General features: G+C 40.0%; 1 protein-coding gene across 2 annotated transcripts in view; it reads left to right on the top strand.

Moving 5' to 3' along the window:
• LOC122498304 (LIM domain only protein 3-like) overlaps positions 1 to 22,831 on the top strand; it is a 373,628-nt gene that overhangs the window by 31,730 nt on the left and 319,067 nt on the right. For both annotated transcript variants that reach the window (XM_043605988.1, XM_043605987.1), the window contains exon 3: positions 4,015 to 4,140. In XM_043605988.1, coding sequence (XP_043461923.1) covers positions 4,015 to 4,140 — 126 coding nt within the window. The remainder of the gene's footprint in view (positions 1 to 4,014; positions 4,141 to 22,831) is intronic.

The following is a 22,831-nucleotide window of genomic DNA, read 5'->3' as shown; positions in this document are numbered from 1 at the left end:
ATTTATTATAAAACTTTTTGAAAACAATTATAATTCTTTGCATATGGGCAATTCCACGTAAAATTTCAGTCGACCTTTAGAATCGGCAAAACATACTTTTTTCTTTTCTATATTTAAAAAAACCGGAGAGGTATTTTTTTTCTAGGACAAAACTTTTTATTTTCTTTTCACGGGGTTGAGACTAAATTTTAAATTTTTAAAAAATTAAATATATTCACCATTTTTTTAAATAAGGCAACGAATCAAAGAATTGCTCTTTGTAAATAGGAGGAGTTTAAATATTATTTTTAGTGGCCAAAAGTTTTTATTTTCTTTTTAGAAGGTTGAGACTAAATGTTATATTTAAAAAAAAATGAAATATATTCACCATTTTTTTAAATAAGGCAACGAATCAAAAAATTGCTTTTTGTAAATAGGAGGAGTTTAAATATTATTTTTATTGGCCAAAACTTTTTATTTTATTTTCAGGGGGTTGAGACTAAATGTTAAATTTTTAAAAAATAAAATATATTCCCCATTTTATTTTTTATTAAGGCAACAAATCAAAGAATTGCTTTTTGTAAATAGGAGGAGTTTAAATATTATTTTTATTGGCCAAAACTTTTTATTTTCTTTTCAGGGGGTTGAGACTAAATTTAAAATTTTTTAAAAATGAAATCTATTCACCTTTTTTTTAAATAAGGCAACGAATCAAAAAATTGCTTTTTGTAAATAGGAGGAGTTTAAATATTATTTTTATTGGCAAAAACTTTTTATTTTCTTTTCAGGGGGTTGAGACTAAATGTTAAATTTTTAAAAAATGAAATATATTCACCTTTTTTTTTAAATAAGGCAACGAATCAAAAAATTGCTTTTTGTAAATAGGAGGAGTTTAAATATTATTTTTGTTGGCAAAAACTTTTTATTTTCATTTCAGGGGGTTGAGACTAAATGTTAAATTTTTAAAAAATGAAATATATTCACCATTTTTTTTATTAAGGCAACGAATCAAAGAATTGCTTTTTGTAAATAGGAGGAGTTGAAATATTTTTATTGGCCAAAACTTTTTATTTTCTTTTCAGGGGGTTGAGACTAAATGTTAAATTTTTAAAAAATGAAATCTATTCACAATTTTTTTAAATAAAGCAACGAATCAAAGAATTGCTTTTTGTAAATAGGAGGAGTTTAAATATTATTTTTATATAAATATTATTTTATTTTCTTAAATAATATTTAAACTCCTCCTATTTACAAAGAGCAATTCTTTGATTCGTTGCCTTAATAAAAAATAGTGAATATATTTTATTTTTTAAAAATTTAACATTTAGTCTCAACCCCCTGAAAAGAAAATAAAAAGTTTTGGCCAATAAAAATAATATTTAAACTCCTCCTATTTACAAAAAGCAATTTTTTGATTCGTTGCCTTATTTAAAAAAAAGGTGAATAGATTTCATTTTTAAAAAATTTTAAATTTAGTCTCAACCCCCTGAAAAGAAAATAAAAAGTTTTGGCCAATAAAAATAATATTTAAACTCCTCCTATTTACAAAAAGCAATTCTTTGATTTGTTGCCTTAATAAAAAATAAAATGGGGAATATATTTTATTTTTTAAAAATTTAACATTTAGTCTCAACCCCCTGAAAATAAAATAAAAAGTTTTGGCCAATAAAAATAATATTTAAACTCCTCCTATTTACAAAAAGCAATTTTTTGATTCGTTGCCTTATTTAAAAAAATGGTGAATATATTTCATTTTTTTTTAAATATAACATTTAGTCTCAACCTTCTAAAAAGAAAATAAAAACTTTTGGCCACTAAAAATAATATTTAAACTCCTCCTATTTACAAAGAGCAATTCTTTGATTCGTTGCCTTATTTAAAAAAATGGTGAATATATTTAATTTTTTAAAAATTTAAAATTTAGTCTCAACCCCGTGAAAAGAAAATAAAAAGTTTTGTCCTAGAAAAAAAATACCTCTCCGGTTTTTTTAAATATAGAAAAGAAAAAAGTATGTTTTGCCGATTCTAAAGGTCGACTGAAATTTTACGTGGAATTGCCCATATGCAAAGAATTATAATTGTTTTCAAAAAGTTTTATAATAAATCGTGCATAAATGTTAATCATGAATATTAAATCAATATTTTCTATAGTTGACTCTTTAGTTTTCTTGATAATTTGGTCTATTTTAATAGTATTTAATTAAATTGTAAATTAAATATTCAGACGATTCAGACAAGGAAATCGTGAGTATTGCCACCTAGCGTGTGTTGAGCGCGGCTACCTTTCTCTACACTCCATGTTATCGACACTTTACATTGGTAGAAAAAATTATTACTTTAATTAATGTTTTTATTGTTAATATGCAACAATTAACAAAACTATATAATGAATTAAATACATTACATATCAAAGAATATATATTGATTGCTTTTTTTAGCATTCTATTCTTATTTTCATTACAAATTAATAAATTTTACACACTATTTCAACTGTCACATTAGCACTTTTACACTTTACACATTAATATTTAATTATTTACAACATAATTTACCCTAAATGTTGGATAAATTTACACTTTAATACTCCATTTATTATTTTCAATAGTTTATTTCAACATTCTATGCTTTTTTATTGAATTTTTCGACCAATTACCGAACGTATACCGAACGTCTACCGAATTCAGTAGATATTCAGTGAAACCCGCCCGCCAGGAAGCAAGTAAAATTGTGTATTTTAAAAATTTTGACTGGAAATTCTAATATCTGTTAAATAATTTAGTACAACACGTGCGTGTGTAGTGTAGTGGTTAGCGTTCCGGGTTTTCAATGTGCGTATGCGTTAGTGTTATCCCGTGTAGAAATTGAAAATAGGACTTCGTAAGGCCCTGAATAGACGCCCTTTCGTTTAGTGAGGCGCAAACTAGGAAAATTAGTCAGGACCCGTCTAATTTCGTCACGCTTGAAATATCAGGTGAGTAGAAATTGAAAATAGGACTTCGTAAGGCCCTGAATAGACCCCCTTTCGTTTAGTGAGGCGCAAACTAGGAAAATTAGTCAGGACCCGTCTAATTTCGTCACGCTTGAAATATCAGGTGATGATGTGGAAAGATAGAGAGGTTCTAACTAGATTGCCTTGTCACTGCCTGAATAGAAAAGCACAATGTGGGGATTTAACTAGAGGGCCTCTTTTTTGTCCTGCCGGAAGTACGTTGGACACTCTACGGTTAATATTAGTATAATTATTTTAAAAATAATGTATTAAGCAACAAGGGGACAAAGGTAGCACTGTTTATATGGGAATTTTGTACCTCGTGACATGAAAAAATTTTATTAAATTAAAACTCAAGAGAACCTACCTACTTATGGAAGAATTTCACTTGCACATTGGGACCATTCAAGTATTACGTAAGCATTTAAGGGGGAGGGAAATAAGCAATTAACTTATTTCCATTAGAATAAATGGCGCTAATGCATATAAAAAATCTTACATGGGGTGGGGGGGGGGTCTAAAAACCTGAAAAATATGCTTACGTAATACTTGAATGGCCCCATTCGTAATTTATACGAAATTTTTTTTTCTAGAGTCACCAGTTCTTACGCTTGAGGCAAAATTTTCTTGACTAGTGCAATCGATAAATCAACAAATAGAATAAAAATAATTTTTTACAGACAAATTTCTTTTATTGAATATATTTCCTGCGTTGTTCAAACAATCAGCCTGGCAAATAAACCGTGTTGAGATTACGAGGTCCCGAGGGAACACGCAGGTGCTATTGTGAACTCGGGAGCCATCGAAACTATGGTCTTTATTAATGGCCCAATATTTGACGACAACATTACTGTTGCCCGAATGTTTATTGGTCCCTGCCACAAGGCACAAGTGTCTTCTTCAATTTCTCCTCAAGAACCATTGATTCCGAGAGTATATATATAGAAAACTTCATATCTATAAATTTTGTACACAGTTATTATATGAGAAAATATGTCTATATAGACATTTACATAATCAATACATTCAAGCTCTTAATTTTGCAGACTTTTCGGAAACACTGGACACTGTGCTGCTTGCAGTAAAGTAATTCCTGCCTTTGAAATGGTTATGAGGGCCAGAACTAACGTATATCACCTCGAGTGCTTCGCGTGTCAACAATGTAACCACAGGTGAATATAACTCTAAACAATTAATATTCTGTTTTTTAAATTAAACCTAATTTTAGACCGGACATACGATGTCTTTTTGTTGTCTTTTTAATGACTCCGAGACTTTACCATAATTGTCCCCGAATGTCTGCGGAGAAAAAGAAACGTCTTTAATGTTACTCCAACTTTTCGAAATCCACAGATTTCCTCTTTAGGGAGTTTAATATATACAACAAAAACCAAGTAAAATAAAAAGATGTTAGTTCACAATATGAAATAAAATAATCAAAATATTGTACTGAAATACTTAAAATAAAAAAAAGCAATCGAAATATTGTACAAAAAACGTAAAATAAAATAAAACATGAAATAACTATTGTTAATATTTCGATCTCTTTATCTTAATAAAGAGATCGAAATATTAACAATAGTAAGTAAAAACGAAAATAAAAATAAAGACACAATTAACGCAAATTAAAAATAGTACGTAGAACAAAAATAATAATATAAGTACAAAAATTACAATCTTACCAAATTAGCAACAGTCAGAACTTAAATTTGTCATAAATAAATTAAAATTCGTTAGAAAATAAAAATATTACACCCATACATTGGAGCCATACAAAATCTGGAGTCAAAATTTGAAACAGGTTAGTTAAAAATAAAAATATAAAACAAAATTCAATTAAAAGTTAATAAAAATAAAATGAATAAAAATAATTAAATAAAAACAAATAAACATAAAGATGAAAATAAAAATTAATAAGCAAATAAATAATTATAAATAAAAGTTCAAACTTACTAAAAACTAATCAAAAATCCATTTAGTAAAATAATAAAAATTAAGACACATATAATAAATAATAAATATGAACAATAAATAAAATAAAATTTTCAATCGGTACTACCCCAGGTAGAAATTTGTCAACTATTACTTGTTTCCTTCCAGTAGCTGTAGAGTCGAGAGCGAGTTTTACTTGCCAAGACAATCTGGCCAGTCCTGAATAAGTGACTAGCCAGTTTCACTGGATAAAAACAATTCCGCTTTGTGAACAGTGCTTTTGTCAAGTCACTGACCAGAAAATCTGATCATAATCGTGATAAGAATTTCATTTCAGACACTGTCAAGTCACTGATTTGAAGAATTATTTAAGATTCCACCTAGAAAGCTAGTCCACCACTAATCAGAAAAACTTGCCGAATCCTATTAAAAGAATTATTCTAGATTTTTTCAAATCTCTAGCCAGAAAATCTTGACACTATGAAAAAAAGAAACTGAGGGCACAGAAACTGACCAGTTACTAAGGAAAAAAAGCACTAGTCCCATAAATTTAAAACTTGTAAAAATCTACAGTGGTCCTAAGTTGGCCACCTAATGTTTTTGTTTGTTTTTATTTATGTTTTACTTCTTTTTTGTGTTTTTTATCACGAGAAAGACCGTAAAAGTGTAACGTAGGAATTAAACAAAGTTTGTCTTTGTTTTTTTTGTAAACGGTTTAAAAAACATTAGAAAAGACATAGTACAAAAACGCCTGTCTCCACAGCCATCCACCACTGCAAATAAATGAAATAAAACAATGCTTCATTTTCTAAACAAAAATAGTTAAATAATGCGTTTGTATTCTCATAAATGTATCAAATTTGTAAAATTTCTGCGTAATTGAAAAGAATATGCATTTCTTCCTTATACACAACCGAAAAAAAGTGGTGGCCAACTTAGGACCGCTATTTCTGAAATGTATAAAATGCAACTTTTCACTATTTATTGTATTAAGACTACAAAAGCCATTCTATAATGTTCTAAATACCACAAAATTATAGCAAAACGATCTCTAAACACTAATATATACTTGCCGAAGTGATTAAATTTAATTTTGTCACTATTTTCGACCAATTTGCTTAGACGGTCAACTTAGGACCACTCTCCTCTACTAATTACGTTATGATATTTTTCATTTCTTTCTAGATTGGTTTTATGTTCTTGTCTCAGAATATGTAGTGGTCTCTTAGTCTATCCCACATACGTTTTTCCACAGTTACATTCTTTATAAACACAATTACATTGATTATATTTTACAAGTTTATCCTTCCTAAGTTTTATAAAATTATCAAATTTAAAATTTACACTAAAAACAGTTTAATATTTTCTGATATTTTTCCATAATATGGAAAAACTGCTATCTTATCTTTAATTTTATTGCAATCATTATTATTATTATTATTATTATTATTATTATTATACTAATTTCTTAGTTACGATTTTAAAAGCCAGACCCCATGGGTCCTTATCGACTTCCTCGATTAGGTCCTTCCAGCTACGGCGTCGCGACTTGCGGATCTCTTTCTTGAGGTCCTTTTTCGCCTCCTTGAAAGCCTCTTTCAGCAAGGGATCGGGTATATGTCCTTCTTGCTTTGAAGCATTCCTTTCTCAAGGAGGCCAGCTTTTCTGACTCCAGTGCAAGGATTTTTTCCTTGGAAAGGCTCCTTTGCGACGTGGCATCGACGCATTGCAAGCGGTGAAGATTATATTTCGCACCGCTCGCACCTCTCCATTTAGACTTTTCGGCCTCCTCACCCAACCAGAATCCTCAATTAAGATAGATTCTTCTAGGGACCGGCTGAACTTCTCCTTGTTGAGTTTCTTAATGTTCCACGAGGAGGTTTTGCGACTAGGAGCATCCTGTCTTTTTCCTCCTCGTGTGTCTCCCATCGAGACTGAGAACTGAATGTACTGGTGGTAACTTGCGGTATATTCCTCAGAGACCCGCCAGTCGGTTATGCGGCTAAATATATTAGACGATGCGATCGTTAGATCTATAATCGATCCGATCGCACCTCGTCTAAACGTCCATGTTTTTCCCCGGTTTACAACTAATAAATCGTTCTTGGAGATCATTTCTCCAATCAGAATTCCTCTCTTGTCGAGCCTCGTCTCACCCCACTCTGGCGACTTTACATTAAAATCGTCAGTGATGATGACATCCAGCTTGGATTCTATGAGGCTCGATTCTACGTCTTCTATATTGGCTTCGAAGGTGGTCAGCGGGTCGTTGGGTGAGAAGTAGCAGCTATACATACGTATATTAGCCACCTCTATCCACACAAACCCGCTGCTTGTCTCCAAGAACTTGTCAACCCGCAATTATGGGTTGCACAGCTTGATGGCGGCTCTCTTCGCCTTATCCTGATACCAAGGTGCGAGGTCGCTTCCTTGATACTGCTCACTGCAGAACAGGATATCGACCTCATTTTCCCTAGCTGTTTGCATCAGGAGCACCTGTGCATCCTTACTTGTATGCAGGTTGACTTAAAGGAGCTTTAGGGATTTGCCCTTTTAAGTTTCTCCAGTTCCTCCTTGTAAACCGGGCAGGAAATTCTTCCAGGGATATGGTTGACTTCCGTTTTTCCCAAATCTGTACACGTAATGCACTTTGGCTTGTCGCCAGTACAACTCTTGGCGAAATGTCCCGCTTCGCCGCATCTCCGACAGTTTTTTGTTCTGTCGGGGCCCTTGCAAATTCGGGTCACGTGTCCATAGGCTAGGCACTTTTGACATCTTGTCACTTCTAAGTGCGTTCGGTTGGATGCGTTTATCCAACAAATACGCACTTTGCCTAGCTTAAGCAGACTCTTGCTGTCCGTTTCACTCAAGCGTACTAGTGACACTTTCGTACCACAAAAACGTGTCAGAAGTCGGCAAGTCACATCTAACTCGGGCTTTTGCAACTTCTGCTTTAAGACGGTTAAAACGTCCTCTTCTGAAGTTGTTTCGTCAAGTTCCCGAATTTCGAGGGTCTTTTTACTGACAAGAGCCGTAACCTCGGCCTTGTCCTGAAGAACGGAGGTAAGATTCTGAACGAACTTTGAAGTTTCACCCCCCTTTTTTACCACAACGAGAACCTTCTTTTTAAGAGTTCTCCTAATTTTCACAATCTCTGTGCCAGTTTCCTCTGGATTTACCGAAGTTGTTGCCAGCTTTATAAGATCATAGTTGGTCTCTGGATTCCGGGCCGAAATTTTTATTGCCTCCGTTGTTCTAATTTTGGAGAGGCGCTTCTGAAGTCGCTCCCTCTCCTCCGCTTTCTTCAAGGCCTTTCTCTTACGGGCATCCCGTTTCCTATTGGAGACGGTTTCAAAGTCTTTTTCGTTTTCAGGCTTATTTTCCACAGTTGCCTCCGAATAAGAAGCAATCTTGGCCGAAGCAGCCTTACTCACCTCCGTCTCCATAACAGTAGGGTTTGGCTTGGTCTCCTTGCTCTTAACCCTCTTACCCTTGGGAGTGGTCGCAGTAGAATCAGTCTCCGGACCTTCATACTCTCTAGGGCGCTTCTTTGGGTCGATGGGCTTGCTCTCGCCAGATGTGGCGTGAGACATCGATCTAGGAATTTCAGGATTTGACTCTGGTTTGCTTGGGCTAATGAAGGGCCTAGGTATAAAACGCAGGTTACTGCGAAGCACCTCGTGCACCTTCCCCAATTCCACCATTCCATTCTGAACATCCTTGCTAATGTTTCTTTGTTTCCTGCAAACACGCCACATGCTTTCAAGTATTTTTGGGATCAGATCGACCTGTTCTAAAACATTTTCTTCGAATCTGCTAAGTCCCACATCCTCAGAATTTTTGCTTTGGCTCCCTCCGAAATCCTTGGAGCCGTCTGCACCGACTACCGGGGCTTCAACCCGATCAGAATCGGTGACGAGATTACCCTCATTTGAGGTACCCGCTTGGAGTATAATATCTAAATTTTTGTCCATTTCATTTTTTTTTATTCTTTGTCCCGTGTCGAGGGACAATCGGGCCTTAACAGGGTACTACCATCTGGCCAGGATGGACCCTGAACCACCTCTGTTAGTTACATAGACGTTATAGCATTGCTGGAGCATTGATGCGACGTCTATGATATCCAAGGGCACGTGAACATGTATGTTCGGACGTGGAGGTCGATGTGTCTCTCCAAGATAGCAGGAAGTTTCCGCAAAGGGAGTGCATCCTGGTATCTCTTCACAGAGTTTACCCTCATTATTATTATTATTATTATTATTATTATTATTATTATTTTTTTTGTTTTTGTTTTACGAAGGAAGTTGGAAATCTGTTCATCAGATCCCTCGTGGCCCGTACCACGAGTTTTGCAGGGTTGAACATTGAGCCGCGTGTAGCATAGGCTAAAACAAGTTTAGCTTAGGCTCTATCGACCTTCTAAAACCAACTCCCTATTTCCAGGACTCCATTTCCACTTGCGGAACTACCTAATGGCTTTACTTCGCAAGTGGAAGTCCTCTCTCTTACTCCTCTCTATCCATTGTTAAAAAACAATCTTTCCATTAACCACCGGGGGGGAGTCGCGGGAGTGGGAGGAGAAACGAGAATTAGTTCCTCCTCCCCCTCTCGCGAATCGTCCCCAGTGATTACTCCAGGTTAAGCTCTTCTTCCGTCCACATCTTTTGTCTTCATTACCGAGGTAATGAAGAACTCGATGTGGCGCCAAGAGTCCGCGCTTTGGAGCATAGTTGAGACCATGTCATCAGCGGTGAATTGAGTTTTCACTGCGTCAAACATGGCCCGTCTTAGCTCACTCCATTGCCCGCAGGAGAAGAGAGTGTGTCGTCTATTTCAGCGCCGCAATACACACATTTCGCCTCTTCTCTGATCTTAAATCTATGAAGGTACTGACCGAAGCAGCCGTGACCAGTCATCGCCTGCGTAAGGTAATAGCCAACCTCACCGTGCTTTCTTTCTAACCAGGTGGCGAGGTGGGGAATCAGGCGATATGTCCACCTTCCTTTCGATTCCCCATCCCATCTTGCTTGCCAACTATCGACTAGTCTGATTCTTGCCGATTTGCGGATAGCCATCTTTAGGCTACCGCCGCTCTGTTGTTTCTGCGAGACAACTCGTTCTTTATTGAGCTGAAAGACTTCCTGTCTTTCTTTTGCCAACAAATCTGTTAGCGGTGTACTCGCAAGAACTAGAGCAGCGCAATCAGACACCGTCCTGTAGGCTGAGATTACTCTCCGTGCGCTCCTTGTCTGCACAGAGAGCAATCTGTCCAAGATGGCGTGGGTCTTAAGGGCATCAGCCCATACAGGGGCAGCATAAAGCTGCTTTGCTAGACCCACGGTCGCCACCAAGCGCCGCTTCTTTTCCCTGGGACCACCAATGTTGGGCATTAACCTAGATAGTTTACCCATACATTCGGCGGCCTTGAGTGCTGTGATGTTCACGTGAGGACCGAAGCTTAACCTTCGGTCCAACGTCACTCCCAGGTACTTAAGTTGATTTCCCCATGAGACTTCAGTTCCACCTATTTTTACCTTTGGGGCTTCAAAAACTCGCCGGACTGTAACAAGCAGAGCCTCGGTCTTCTCTAAGGCCATTTGCAGGCCATGACGAGACAACCAACGCTCTACTCGTCGCAGTCCTTCATCGAGTTTTATCTCGAGGAATTTGGTTTCCTGCGCTGTACACACCAGAAGTACGTCATCCACAAAGGCTTTCAGGATCGTGTCTTCGGGCAGCTCCATTCTCAGAAGATCGTCGTACATGACGTTCCATATGAATGGACCCACCTTAGACCCCTGTGGTGCCCCGCAGGTCATCTCTTCCTTGAGATGGAACACATTGCCTTCGTACACGACCCATCTGTCACTGAGATAGTTGTCTATCATTCGCAACAGATAGGTCGGCACTCCTTTGCGTCTCATTGACTCAATGCAGATGTCCCATCTCGCGGAATTGAACGCATTCCGGATGTTGATGGAAACAAGAGCACAGAAACCTTTCCTCTTCCCCTGATTGACTTCCTTTGCCAGTTTCACAACAGAGAGTATTGCATCAACTGTTGACCGGCCTTTCCGGAAGCCAAACTGATTCTCTGATAGGCTATTTTCGCCTACCAGGATTGCCTGAAGTCTTTCTAGAACCATCCCCTCAAGAAGTTTGCCCATCGTGTCCAACAAACAAATTGGTCTGAACGATGAGACTTTATCCAGGGGTTTATCGCCTTTCCTAAGGAGAACCAACTTTTGCACTTTCCAGTCACTGAGGAACTCTCCGGCTTTTAAACACGCATTAAAGACGTTGAGAAGCAACTCTGGGTATACCGCGACGACCTCTTTTAGGATCTCGCTTGGTATTCCATCCCTGCCTGGCGCCTTGCCATTTTTCAACGCCCTTGCCGCCTTTTTTAGTTCTTCAAGCGTGAAGAGCTCCTCCATCTGTACTACGCAAGTATAGTACTCCCTGGGGCTCGGTTCCACATGGGGAAACAGCGCTCTTATGATTTTTTGGACCCAAATCGGATTCCCTAGACCCGGGGTTTTTTGTCTTGAAACTAATTTCTTAGTAACAATTTTAAACGCCAAACCCCATGGATCATTCTCGGTCTTCCCGATTAGGTCTTTCCAGCACTTTCGTTGGCTACTACTTATAGCCCGCTTGAAGATTCGCCTGGCTTTATGCCAATCTTCTTGCAGCGTGAAGTCTCCCTTCGAGTGGGTATATTTCCTTCTCGCTGCATTGCAATCTTTCCTTAAGCGGGCTAATTCATCGCTCCACCAGTACAGAGCACCCTTCCTAGCTTTTGTTTGGTGCCGGCGAGGCATAGAGTGGTTGCAAGCATCCACTATTATTTGCCTCGCCTCTCGCACTATGCCCTTTACAGAAGTTGGCTGCCTATGCCAGTTGAGTCTCCTAATAAGGCGAGCCTCAACTAAGGACTTTGCCAACTTCTCCCTATCGAGTCTCCTAAGGTTCCAGGAGGGTTTCTTCTTGTCCATTTGTGGGCAATTGTACCCTCCCATATTCTCCTCGGAGACTGAAAACTCAATGTACTGGTGGTCGCTCATGGTCACCTGATCCAATACCTTCCAATTTCTGATTCTACGGGCCAGGTGGGGAGTTGCAAATGTCAGGTCAAGAATTGACCCTGACGCTCCCCGCCTAAAAGTGAGCTCTTTTACCCGGTTCATCACCACCAGGTCATTCGCAGAGACCATATCGGTGACCAAGATTCCCCTCCTGTCCTGACGGGTCTCTCCCCACTCGGGGGACTTACTATTGAAATCCCCCGCAATGAGGACATCCCCGTCGAAAGCTCTTATGCTTTCTTCAAGAGAGCGAATCTCGGCATCGAACTTTTTAAGGGGGTCGTTTGGGGAGAAGTAGCAGCTGTAGATACGAACACCCGCCACCTCTACCCAAACAAAGCCCTTATCTGTCTCCAGGAAATCACCAATAGCGATGTCCGGGTTACACACTTGTATTCCGGACCTTCCCGATGCGTCCTGGAACCAGACAGAGAATTCTGTCCCCAATAAACTGGGCAAGCCCTGCTTCCTGGAAGGTGGTTTACTTCTTTCGACCCCTTGTCGGAGCAAGTCATGCAACGAGCAGAACCCTTACACGACTTGCTTTTGTGGTCCAAACCAGCACACTTCCAACAAGCGTTTCTTCTGTCTGGGCCACTGCAGCCTCGTGCCAGGTGTCCGTAACAGAGGCATTTAAAGCATCTGTCCACTTCAACTCTGGCCCGGACTCTGCAGTTCACCCAGCCGATCTTAATACGACCGGTCTTAAGCAGCAATTCCGCGTCCAATTCTGGCAGACGCAGAATCGCCATCTGCGTACCTCCATATCGTCGGACTAGTTGGCAGGGCACGTCCAACTCGGGCTTGCCCAGAAGACCCCGTACAGCCTCCAACACCTTTGCGACGACTACAGTCTCGTCGAGGTCTACAATTTCCATCGACCTCGTCGAGACTGCAGTCGCGACATCCGCTTTTCCTGTTAGGGCAGTGGTCAGCGCACTGCTGAAACTAGTGAGATCCTGTCCCTTCTTGAGTACCAGGAGGATCTCCTGCTTCCTGGATCTACGAACAGACAGGATCTCGACTTTGTTTTCCTCAGGGCTGACCCTTTTAAACATGTAGTCTAAGATCTCCTCCGTTTTCTCACCTTCTCTTGCGCTTATTTTTATCGCGTCTGTCTCCCTTTTCTTTTTCTTACGCGGGGATTTTTTTATTTCCCCTGTTGGGTCATCCCCAGTCTTTTTTTCTCCTTTTTTCTTTTTCTTCTTTTTGCCCTTCTTACTCTTCACCTCCTCCCAGGGCTCATCAACTTGAGTGGATGGTCCGGCCTCCTCAGCAGAAACTTCTACATTATTCGGCCGAGGAGACGCGGACACCTTTCCCTTTTTGGACTGCCTGTCCTTGGGCGTAGTTGAGGCCCCCCTCTTCTTACTTTCAGAAGTGGGAGTCCTACTAGGAATTTTCCCCTAACCTTTTATTTTGTCGTCTTGCAACGAGCTGTGAGGGGTTGGACTGTAGCCTTTTGACGAATTCCCCCCTTCTTCCCGTAGGTCTTTAGCAATGCCGCTGAGACTTTCGCTATAGAGCAATGCCTCCACGGCACTGTCCTTTACGGGTTTTGGGTTATTCTTCAATATTCCCTCGTTAACTATACGGAGGGCCTTAACCAGGCCCTCTGTTACTTCACACTGCTTCTCCATGAGTTGTAGCATGGCACTCCAGCCCTTAACCCACGGAGGTGCAGGTTCCTCCTTTCTAACGGGGGCAGAGGTTTCTAACACCTCTGTCTCCATTGCTTGTTCGCTGTTCACCTTTTCCAATTCGTTTTCAATTCTGAAGATGGTATCCATAAATTCGTTTCTACCAGCGCATCGTCTGTGGAGGGGCGGGTCGGTATAGTTGGGAACGGGTATACCCTCGGACGTATCCTACCCCAGTTCCCTGAGGCCCAACCACCGCTTAGCCGGTCCCGGAATACACGGACGGACCGGACTCGCCCGGAGCAATATGGATTCCGACCTCCATATCCACCACAGACTCTCCTGATCAGGGTCCCGAAGGGGCTGGCTCCTGATTCCTTACCTCGGCTGGCACATCGGCAGAGCAAGCTCACATCAACCCCTAGGCCTCGAACACCGAAAACGAGTGAACGAAGATTCAGGGTACTCCCAGTGGGCCGAGGAAGGAAACAATCATATAGGTGTGATAAGTGTATTGTGAGGATGTGTGTTGTGATGAATGTATAGGTGTTGTAATTGTGTGTAACCCATATATGTGTTAAAATAGTGTACATTTGATGTGAACTGTGTCTGACGGACTAGAACGACCATGCACATCCCCCGTCACTCATGCGTATTTCACATTCACGGGGGTAGCGCGTTTATAGCACTCCCCCACATACAGAAAAAAAAGGAAGAAACCTCCGCAAAGGGTTCCTCTTACATTCCACATACACTTTCATACATCAGTCTCAATTCCATTGAGACAAGCCGGATACCGCCAAGGCTGGCCTATTGGACAGACTTCCCGGATCCATAGTGTCATCAATAGAAAAGAGACTGCCCAATCGTGGAAGCGGCCGTCTATAGGCTACTCTGGTTTCGCATTTAGGGCAGGGGCCGTTTATAGGCTACTCTCCTGCCTACATGTACTCCTTCATACACATTCGCGGAAGCGGCCGTTCATAGGCTACTCTGCTTCCCATTCATGGAAGGGGCCGTTTATAGGCTACTCTCCTTCCCATTCATGCTCCGAACATACCGAACACTTTGGTTCGGATTCTCCTTCGCCTAAACAAAGGGATAAACGCGTTTATAGCGCACCCTACGTTCATACTGTACCATTCACACAGACGAGGAATATACACCGACGCACCAGTCCGACAAACTACCCTCCTCCTCCTCCAAACTACTTCACCCATGTACACGCACATAAGTAAAAAAAATAATACATAAATGAGTATAGATGCGTATAGAAGATGGAGTCCCGGGCTTGGGACACGGTTCTAAGCGGAGTTATTATTATTATTATTATTATTATTATTATTTTTTTTTTTTTTTGCTTAGGGAATTTTGGGAAATCTGCCTACAGATACCTTGGATTCTGCACTTCAAGGTTATGTGGGGTTGGTATAATAAAAAAAACAAAAAGAAATATAAAAAAAGAAAAATAAATAAATGTTATAATAAATTTAACAAACTGGCGACCTACTACCAGCTTGACCCACTAAAACCCGTTACCCTTCTTTTGGAGCCCTTTACCCTCCCCCGGAACTGTCGTAAGACTTTAGCCTTCGAGGGTGGCGCTCCAACTCTGTCGCTAATTCGACTTTCTGCTTTTCTCTGCGGTTATCCTGCGTTAATAGTTAAAAATTTAAAACTATTTCAATATAAAAGCGGAATTAACAGCACAACAATTATAAAAAAAAAATGTTTAATCAAGTGTAAACAGTCAAAAGATAAAATTGCAAACGGATAAAAAAAAATAATAATAATAATAATAATAATAATAATAATAATAATAAACGCGTATATAATATTAAAAACATAAAACGGAATAAATTAAAATTGTATAAGGACCCACCCTCGAGCCTTGAGGAGCCCCACGCTGCATCTCTTCCCTGAGAGTGCAGGTGTCTCCCTCATATATAACCCACCTGTCGCTAAGATAATTATCCATTATGCGCAACAAGTAGGGCGGCATGTTTTTCTTTTCCATCGACTCGATGAGATCTTTCCATCTTGCGGAATTAAACGCGTTGCGTATGTCAATTGCTACCAACGCGCAGAAGCTCTTCTTTTTCCCAGGTCCCCATTTGTTTTTTCCTGCTTTGGCTATGTCCACAACTGCCTGGATGGCATCAACTGTGGACTTGCCTTTACGGAAACCAAATTGGTGATCGGATAGACGATTCTCTTCGGTCAAGTGGCTTTGCATTCTCTGCAGAACCATATCCTCTAGAAGTTTACCCATCGTATCTAGCAGGCATATAGGCCTGTACGATGAAACCTTATCTAGAGGTTTTTCACCTTTCCTTAGGAGGACTAACCTCTGTCGCTTCCAGTCGCGGAAGAACTCTCCTCTCTCAAGGCAAAGATTGAAGCATCGAAGCAGAATCTGGGGTGAAGTGTCGATTACCAACTTTAGGATCTCGTTACTTATCCCATCGATTCCAGGCGCCTTGCCTGTTTTTAATCTTTTGCCTGCTTTTTGCAGTTCACTAAGTGTGAAGAGTTCTTCCTCTTCGACTTTGCAAAAACTCCAGTCCCTTCTAAGGTATGGCTCCGCAGGAGGAAACAAAGAACTTATTATCTTTCTGACCCAATCGGGATTGTCCAGGCCGGGGGTCTTTTGCCTCGTCACTAATTTGTTAGTTACGATTTTAAAAGCCAGACCCCATAGGTCCTTATCGACTTCCTCGATTAGGTCCTTCCAGCTACGGCGTCGCGACTTGCGGATCTCTTTCTTGAGGTCCTTTTTCGCCTCCTTGAAAGCCTCTTTTAGCAAGGGATCTCCCTTAGATCGGGTATATGTCCTTCTTGCTTTGAGGCATTCCTTTCTCAAGGAGGCTAGCTCCTCTGACCACCAGTGCAAGGATTTTCTTACGGGAGTGGCGCCTTTGCGTGGCATTGACGCATTGCAAGCGGTGACTATCATGTTCCTCACCGCTCGCACCTCCCCATCCAGACTGCTCGGCCTCTTCTCCCAGCCCAAGTCCTCAATTAAAAGGGCTTCTCTTAGGGACCGGCCGAACTTTTCCTTGTCGAGTCTCTTCATATTCCACGAGGAGGTTTTGCGACTTGGAGCATCCTGTCTTTTTCCTCCTCGTGTGTCTCCCATCGAGACTGAGAACTCAATGTACTGGTGGTCACTTGCGGTATATTCCTCAGAGACCCGCCAGTCGGTCATGCGGCTAAATATATTAGACGATGCGATCGTTAGATCTATAATCGATCCGATCGCACCTCGTCTAAAAGTCCATGTATTGCCTCGGTTTACTGCCAATAAGTCGTTTCTGGAGATCATTTCTCCAATACGAATTCCTCTCTTGTCGAGTCTCGTCTCACCCCACTCTGGCGACTTTGTGTTAAAATCACCAGTGATGATGACATCCAGCCTGGATTCTGTGAGGCTCTCTTCTAGGTCTTCGATATTGGCTTCGAAGTTTGTCAGTGGGTCGTTGTGTGAAAATTAGCAGCTATACATACGTACATTAGCCACCTCTATCCACACGAACCCACTGCTCGTCTCCAGAAACTTGTCAACCCGCAATTCTGGGTTGCACAGCTTTATGGCGGCTCTTTTCGCCTTATCCTGATACCAAGGGGCGAGGTCGCTTCCTTGATACTGCTCACTGCAGAACAGGATATCGACCTCATTTTCCCTTGCTGTTTGCATTAGGAGCAACTGTGCATCCTTACTTGTATGCAGGTTGACCTGCAAAAATTTTAAGGATTTGCCCTTTTAATCTATTGCAGTTCTTCTCTGTAAACCGGGCAGGCTCTCTTTCCGGAATCGTGATCCGTCTCTGGCTTCCCCAGGTCCAAGCATGTAAGGCACTTCGGCTTATCTTTACAGCTCTTCGCGAGATGTCCCTCTCCGCCGCATCTCCGACAGTTTTTACTTCTGTCGGGGCCTTTGCAGGTTCGGGTTGAGTGTCCGTATGCTAGGCACTTTTGGCACCTAGCTACTTCAACATGCTCGCGAATTGGAGCATTTATCCAGCCGATTTTTATTTTACCAAGCTTTAGCAGAGTGTTACTTTCTGCCTCTGTCAGACGTACCATAGCAACCTTAGTTTCTCTGTAGCGCGGCAAAAGTCGACACTCTATCTTCAGGTCGGGTTTACCCAGCTTTTCTCTTAGTGCTGCAGTTACCTCATCCTCTGAGGTGGCTTCGTACAAATCCTTAATCTCTAGAGACCTTTTATTCACTAGAGGTGTGACCTCAGCTTTACCATGCAGGGCCGAAGACAGTGCATCTGCAAATTGTAAGGTCTCTCCGCCCTTTTTCACTATCACGAGAACCTCCTGCTTGAAAGTTCTCCTGATTTTCCGGATCACGGTACCCGTATCTTCTGGGTTTACCTTTGCTTTTATTAGCGGCAAGATACCCTCATAAAACTTTGGGTCGCTTGCCGTAATTTTAACAGCTTCCATGCTCCTTAGCTTCAAAGGGGGCTTCGGAAGCTCTTTTTTCTCACCTGAGGGTTTCTCTTTTGGAGTCCGTTTCTTTTTGTTTTTAACATCTTTGAAACCGTCCCCATTGTCCGCATTGTCCCTCAAGACTGCCCCAGCATACGACTTGCCAGGACTGTTTGAAGGCGCCTCTTTTATTCCAACTGGCGACTCAGAACCAAGCTGTCGAGCCTCCTTTCGCTTAATTCTCTTCCCGCCTTGAGTCGCCCGTCGCGGACTCGCATCTGGGCTTGCATTTTTTCTGGGGCGTTTATTAACGCCTTTTGCCTTATTAGGACATGCCGTTGCGCCGTTCAGAGGTGCAGTAGTGCTCTCTGTCTGCTGTGAAGCTACCACAGTTGGATGTTGCGGCTCTTGGTCTTTGAAAGGCTTGGGGATAAAACGTAAATTCTTACAGATTATGTCAAACGCACTTTCCAAAACCGTCACGCCATCCTGGATTTCACGACTGACGTTTTTTTGGCGCTTGAATCCTTGTCGCAAGCTTTTAAAAATTCCCGGAATAGCCAGGAACTGGTCTGAGACATTTGTCTCATAAATTATCGGCTGATTATTGTTTTGGCCCCCCCCCCAAAATCCGTGGGGTCTGCGACGGTCTTTGAAAGACCGACGGGAGTATTGTCCCCTTGCGGGGTTCCTCCTTGGGGTAATTCATTAATACTATGATTCATAATCATATATTTTTTTTTTTGGTTTTAGAATCAGGGTACCACCCTGTTGGTTGTCCTTTAGTGAAAAGCCCCGCCACCACGGCAAGGTCTACCGAACATATCCAAGATGCCAGTCGTGCCTGGCAGCGAACCCACTTCTCCCAACTCATCAAACAAATCAATTATGTCTGGCAGCGGACCCACTTCTCCCAGCCCATCAAAGAAATCAATGATGTTCGGCATTGGATCCACTTCTCCCAGTACGACAAAGAAATCAATGACATTTGGCAGTGGATCCGCTTCTCCCAGCACGTCAAAGACATCTGTGATGTTCGGTAGTGGACAACCATCGGCGGGGATTATTATTATTATTATTATTTTTTTTTTTTTTGCTTAGGGACTTTTGGGAAATCTGCCTAAAGATACCTTGGATTCCGCACTCCAAGGTTATGTGGGGTTGGTAAAATAAATAAAAAAGGGAATATTAAAAAAAAAAAAAAAGATAAATAAATAAATGTTATAATAAATTTAATAAACTGGCGACCTACTACCAGCCCGACCCACTAAAACCAGTAACCCTTCTTTTGGAGCCCTTTACCCTCCCTCGGAACTGTCGTAAGACTTTAGCCTTCGAGGGAGGCGCTCCAACTCTATCGCTGCTGCGACTTTGTTCTGTGTCTGCGGTTCTCCTGCGTCAATAGTTAAAAAATTTAAAACTATTTCAATATTTAAGCGGAATTAACAGCACAACAACAATAAAAAACAAAATTTTTTAAGAAGTTTAAAAAGTCAAAAGATAAAATTATAAACGGATATATAAAAAAAAGAAAAAATAAACGCGTATAAAATATTGAAAACAAAACTGTACAAACATGAATAAAAAACACAAACAATTAAAAAATGTATAAGGACAAATAAATCACAAAATAAATTAATAAAAAACAAATGAACAAATTAAAAGCTGTTTAAATTACGCTTTTTGGCAGCCGTCGAGATCCTTCCTCGACATAACCGAGATTATGAAGTTCTCGACTTCCCGCCAATTCTTTTCTGACTGGATCATCAGCGATACCATGTTCTCCGGTGTAACTTGACTGTTTACACCTTCGAACATGGCCCGACTCTCCAAGTCCCATTTCTTGCATGAAAAGAGGGTGTACTCCGCGTTGTCCTCAGGAAACTAGCAATACGCACACACCTCGTCCTTGCGTAATTTAAAGCGACACAGATACGAATTAAAACACCCGTGACCTGTGAGCGCCTGAGTCAAATAATAAGAAACCTGACCGTGTTTCCTATTTATCCAGGTGGCGAGTGCCGGGATAAGGCGATAAGTCCATCGACCTTTTTCCTCACCATCTCATCTTTTTTGCCATCTTTCTATGAGCCTGTGCCTCGCTTCTTTGCGGATCAGGCCCTTGCTTGGTCTTAATTCCTCATCCAAGGAACTGCTTTCTTTAGAAAAGAGAAATGTTTCTTCCCTTTCCCTCGCCAAAAGATCTGCTGGCGGGACACTTGCAAGGACCTGCACAGCACTCGTAGATACCGTCTTATATGCAGAGATGATACGCGTTGTTATCGATCTCTGCGCAGACAGTATCTTTTCACAGATGATCACACATCTTTTACTCCTCAGGAATAGGGCCCACGCTGGTGCTGCATAGAGCATTTTAGCGTGGGCGACACTCGCCACCAGTCTCCGTTTTTGTTCACGGGGTCCGCCTACGTTCGGCATTAACCATGAAAGACTAGCCGCACACTCGATCGCCTTATTTGACGCCGTAGCCATGTGGTGGTGGAAGTTTAACCTTCCATCCAACTCCACACCAAGTTATTTAATCTGCTTACTCCACTTGACCTCGAATCCGTCTATAACGATTCGTGGGAGCTCATAACTACGTCTGTCTGTGACCAGCAGTGCCTCGGTCTTTTCCAGGGCCATTTCAATTTTCATACCAGCACTAAAATCGCAATTTTGCGACAGCCAATTCTCCCATAAAAAATATCATTTTTACACTTTCTTTACGAAAATGGAAAATTAGAGTATCAAAGTTTCCAAAAAAATCATTTTTGACTATGAGCAATAAAAAGCAATTAGTAAAATAACTAATTAAAATGACCTGCGTAAAACAGCATTTTTGACGCGTCGCGAAAAATAAACTGTTTGAGTATATTAACCGCACGGATGATGAAGAAGTTCTATGTCAGCGATTGGACCTTTAACATGTGGAAGGGTAAATTTTCCCTTTCCTCCTTGAAATTACAAGAGAAAGGGTATCATTCAAAACCAAAACTAAGAATGCATTATCAGCACCATGCGAAAATGCACATTTTGTTTTCGACTAAAACTTAGTTATTTTCTCATTTTTTTCAGCTATGCAAGGTGTAGTAACCAAATTCGATACTTTAGTTCGCCATTTCCATAAAGAAAATGTGAATTTATATTGATTTACGCAAATGGGAACCGCGAAAAAATGCTTCACTATTCAGTCTATAATAAAGCATTTTTTCGCGGTTCCTATTTGCGTAAATAAATATAAATTCACATTTTCTTTATGGGAATGGTGAACTTAAGTATCGAATTTGGTTACTAAACTTTGAATAACTGAAAAAATGAGAAAACCACTGAGTTTCAGTCAAAAACAAAATGTGCCTTTTTGCATGGTGATGTCATTGCGACCTTGGTACGGTCTGCGCACGCACAGCGAGCAACAGAGTTCACGTCGCGAAAAATTAAACTGTTTGACTATATCAACCGCACGGACGATGAAGAAATTTTTACCCTTTCTCTTGTAATTTCAAGGAGGAAAGGGAAAAATTTCCTTTTTTACATGTTGAAGGTCCAATCGCTGACATAAGACTTCTTCATCATCCGTGCGGTTGATATAGTAAAACAGTTTTATTTTCGCGACGCGTCAAAAATGCTGTTTTACAGGTCATTTTAACTAGTTATTTCACGAATTGCTTTTTATTCCTCATAGTCAAAAACAATTTTATTGGAAACTTTGATACTCTAATTTTCCATTTTCGTTAAGAAAGTGTAAAAAGGTTATTTTTTGTGGGAGAATTGGCTGTCGCAAAATTTCGATTTTAGTGCTGGTATAGTAACCTTTTGGTTTGTTTACATTTCACAACTTGGACATAGCCTTAAGGGGTTACACCACTTTGAAATTTTCAAAAAATTGAAAAAAATTTTTTTTAATTAAAATACTCTTTATGGTTACCAAAATGATATGTCATTAGTTATATATCGATATCTGAAGTAAAAAGACAATTTTTTAACTGTTCAGGCAGGGTCGCGCGCCAACGTTTACATTGTAATGAAAACTTTAAACGCGTTTTTCTCAAAACTGTATTTTTAAAATCGGTGGACACTCTGGATGCCACAAATTTCAATTGATCCTCTTAGTTCTTTTTTTATTTTGTTTGTGATATAATTATCTAGCGAAATACGTACGGATTTTTCAAAATATTAATATTTAAATTTTCTAGACAACTTTAAATAATGAAATTTAGGCAAAAATATGGACTTTTTCCTTCAAATCGATGCCATTTTGCAAAAAATAAATTTTTTTTAAAACGGATACGTATTTCGCTAGATTTTGAGCAACAGAAACTAAAGCATTTTTACTTTTTGGTCTAGCTTAATTCTGGACCGAGTTATAGTGTCCACCGTATGGCGATACATTTTTAAAGCACTTTAACATATCATCTGTCAAACCGACAATTTAAAAAAAAAGGAAATTTATATATATATTTTTGTAGTTCAAGAGTAGTACAATATCCTACTGTAATTTATTTTTCCTAAAAAAATTTCTATTCTTCAATAAAAATTGTTGAAAAAGCTTATGTTTTGAACGGGTCAAAGTGGTGTAACCCCTTAATAATAAAAACTATGCAATTAATAAATTCATTTTTAGGAATATTAGTTACTGTTTCAATTAATGGCCACCTAGCTTAAATACCCTTAACCACCAGTTCTGCAGGAACATTTGTAAATAAGGACGAAACATCAAGAGATAATATTACATAATCTTGTGGAATTTTTATATTAAA

This window comes from Leptopilina heterotoma, unplaced genomic scaffold (genome assembly GCF_015476425.1).
Source record: "Leptopilina heterotoma isolate Lh14 unplaced genomic scaffold, ASM1547642v1 Lhet_145, whole genome shotgun sequence".
Classification (NCBI taxonomy): domain Eukaryota; kingdom Metazoa; phylum Arthropoda; class Insecta; order Hymenoptera; family Figitidae; genus Leptopilina; species Leptopilina heterotoma.
This window is presented reverse-complemented; position numbering and strand designations above follow the sequence as displayed.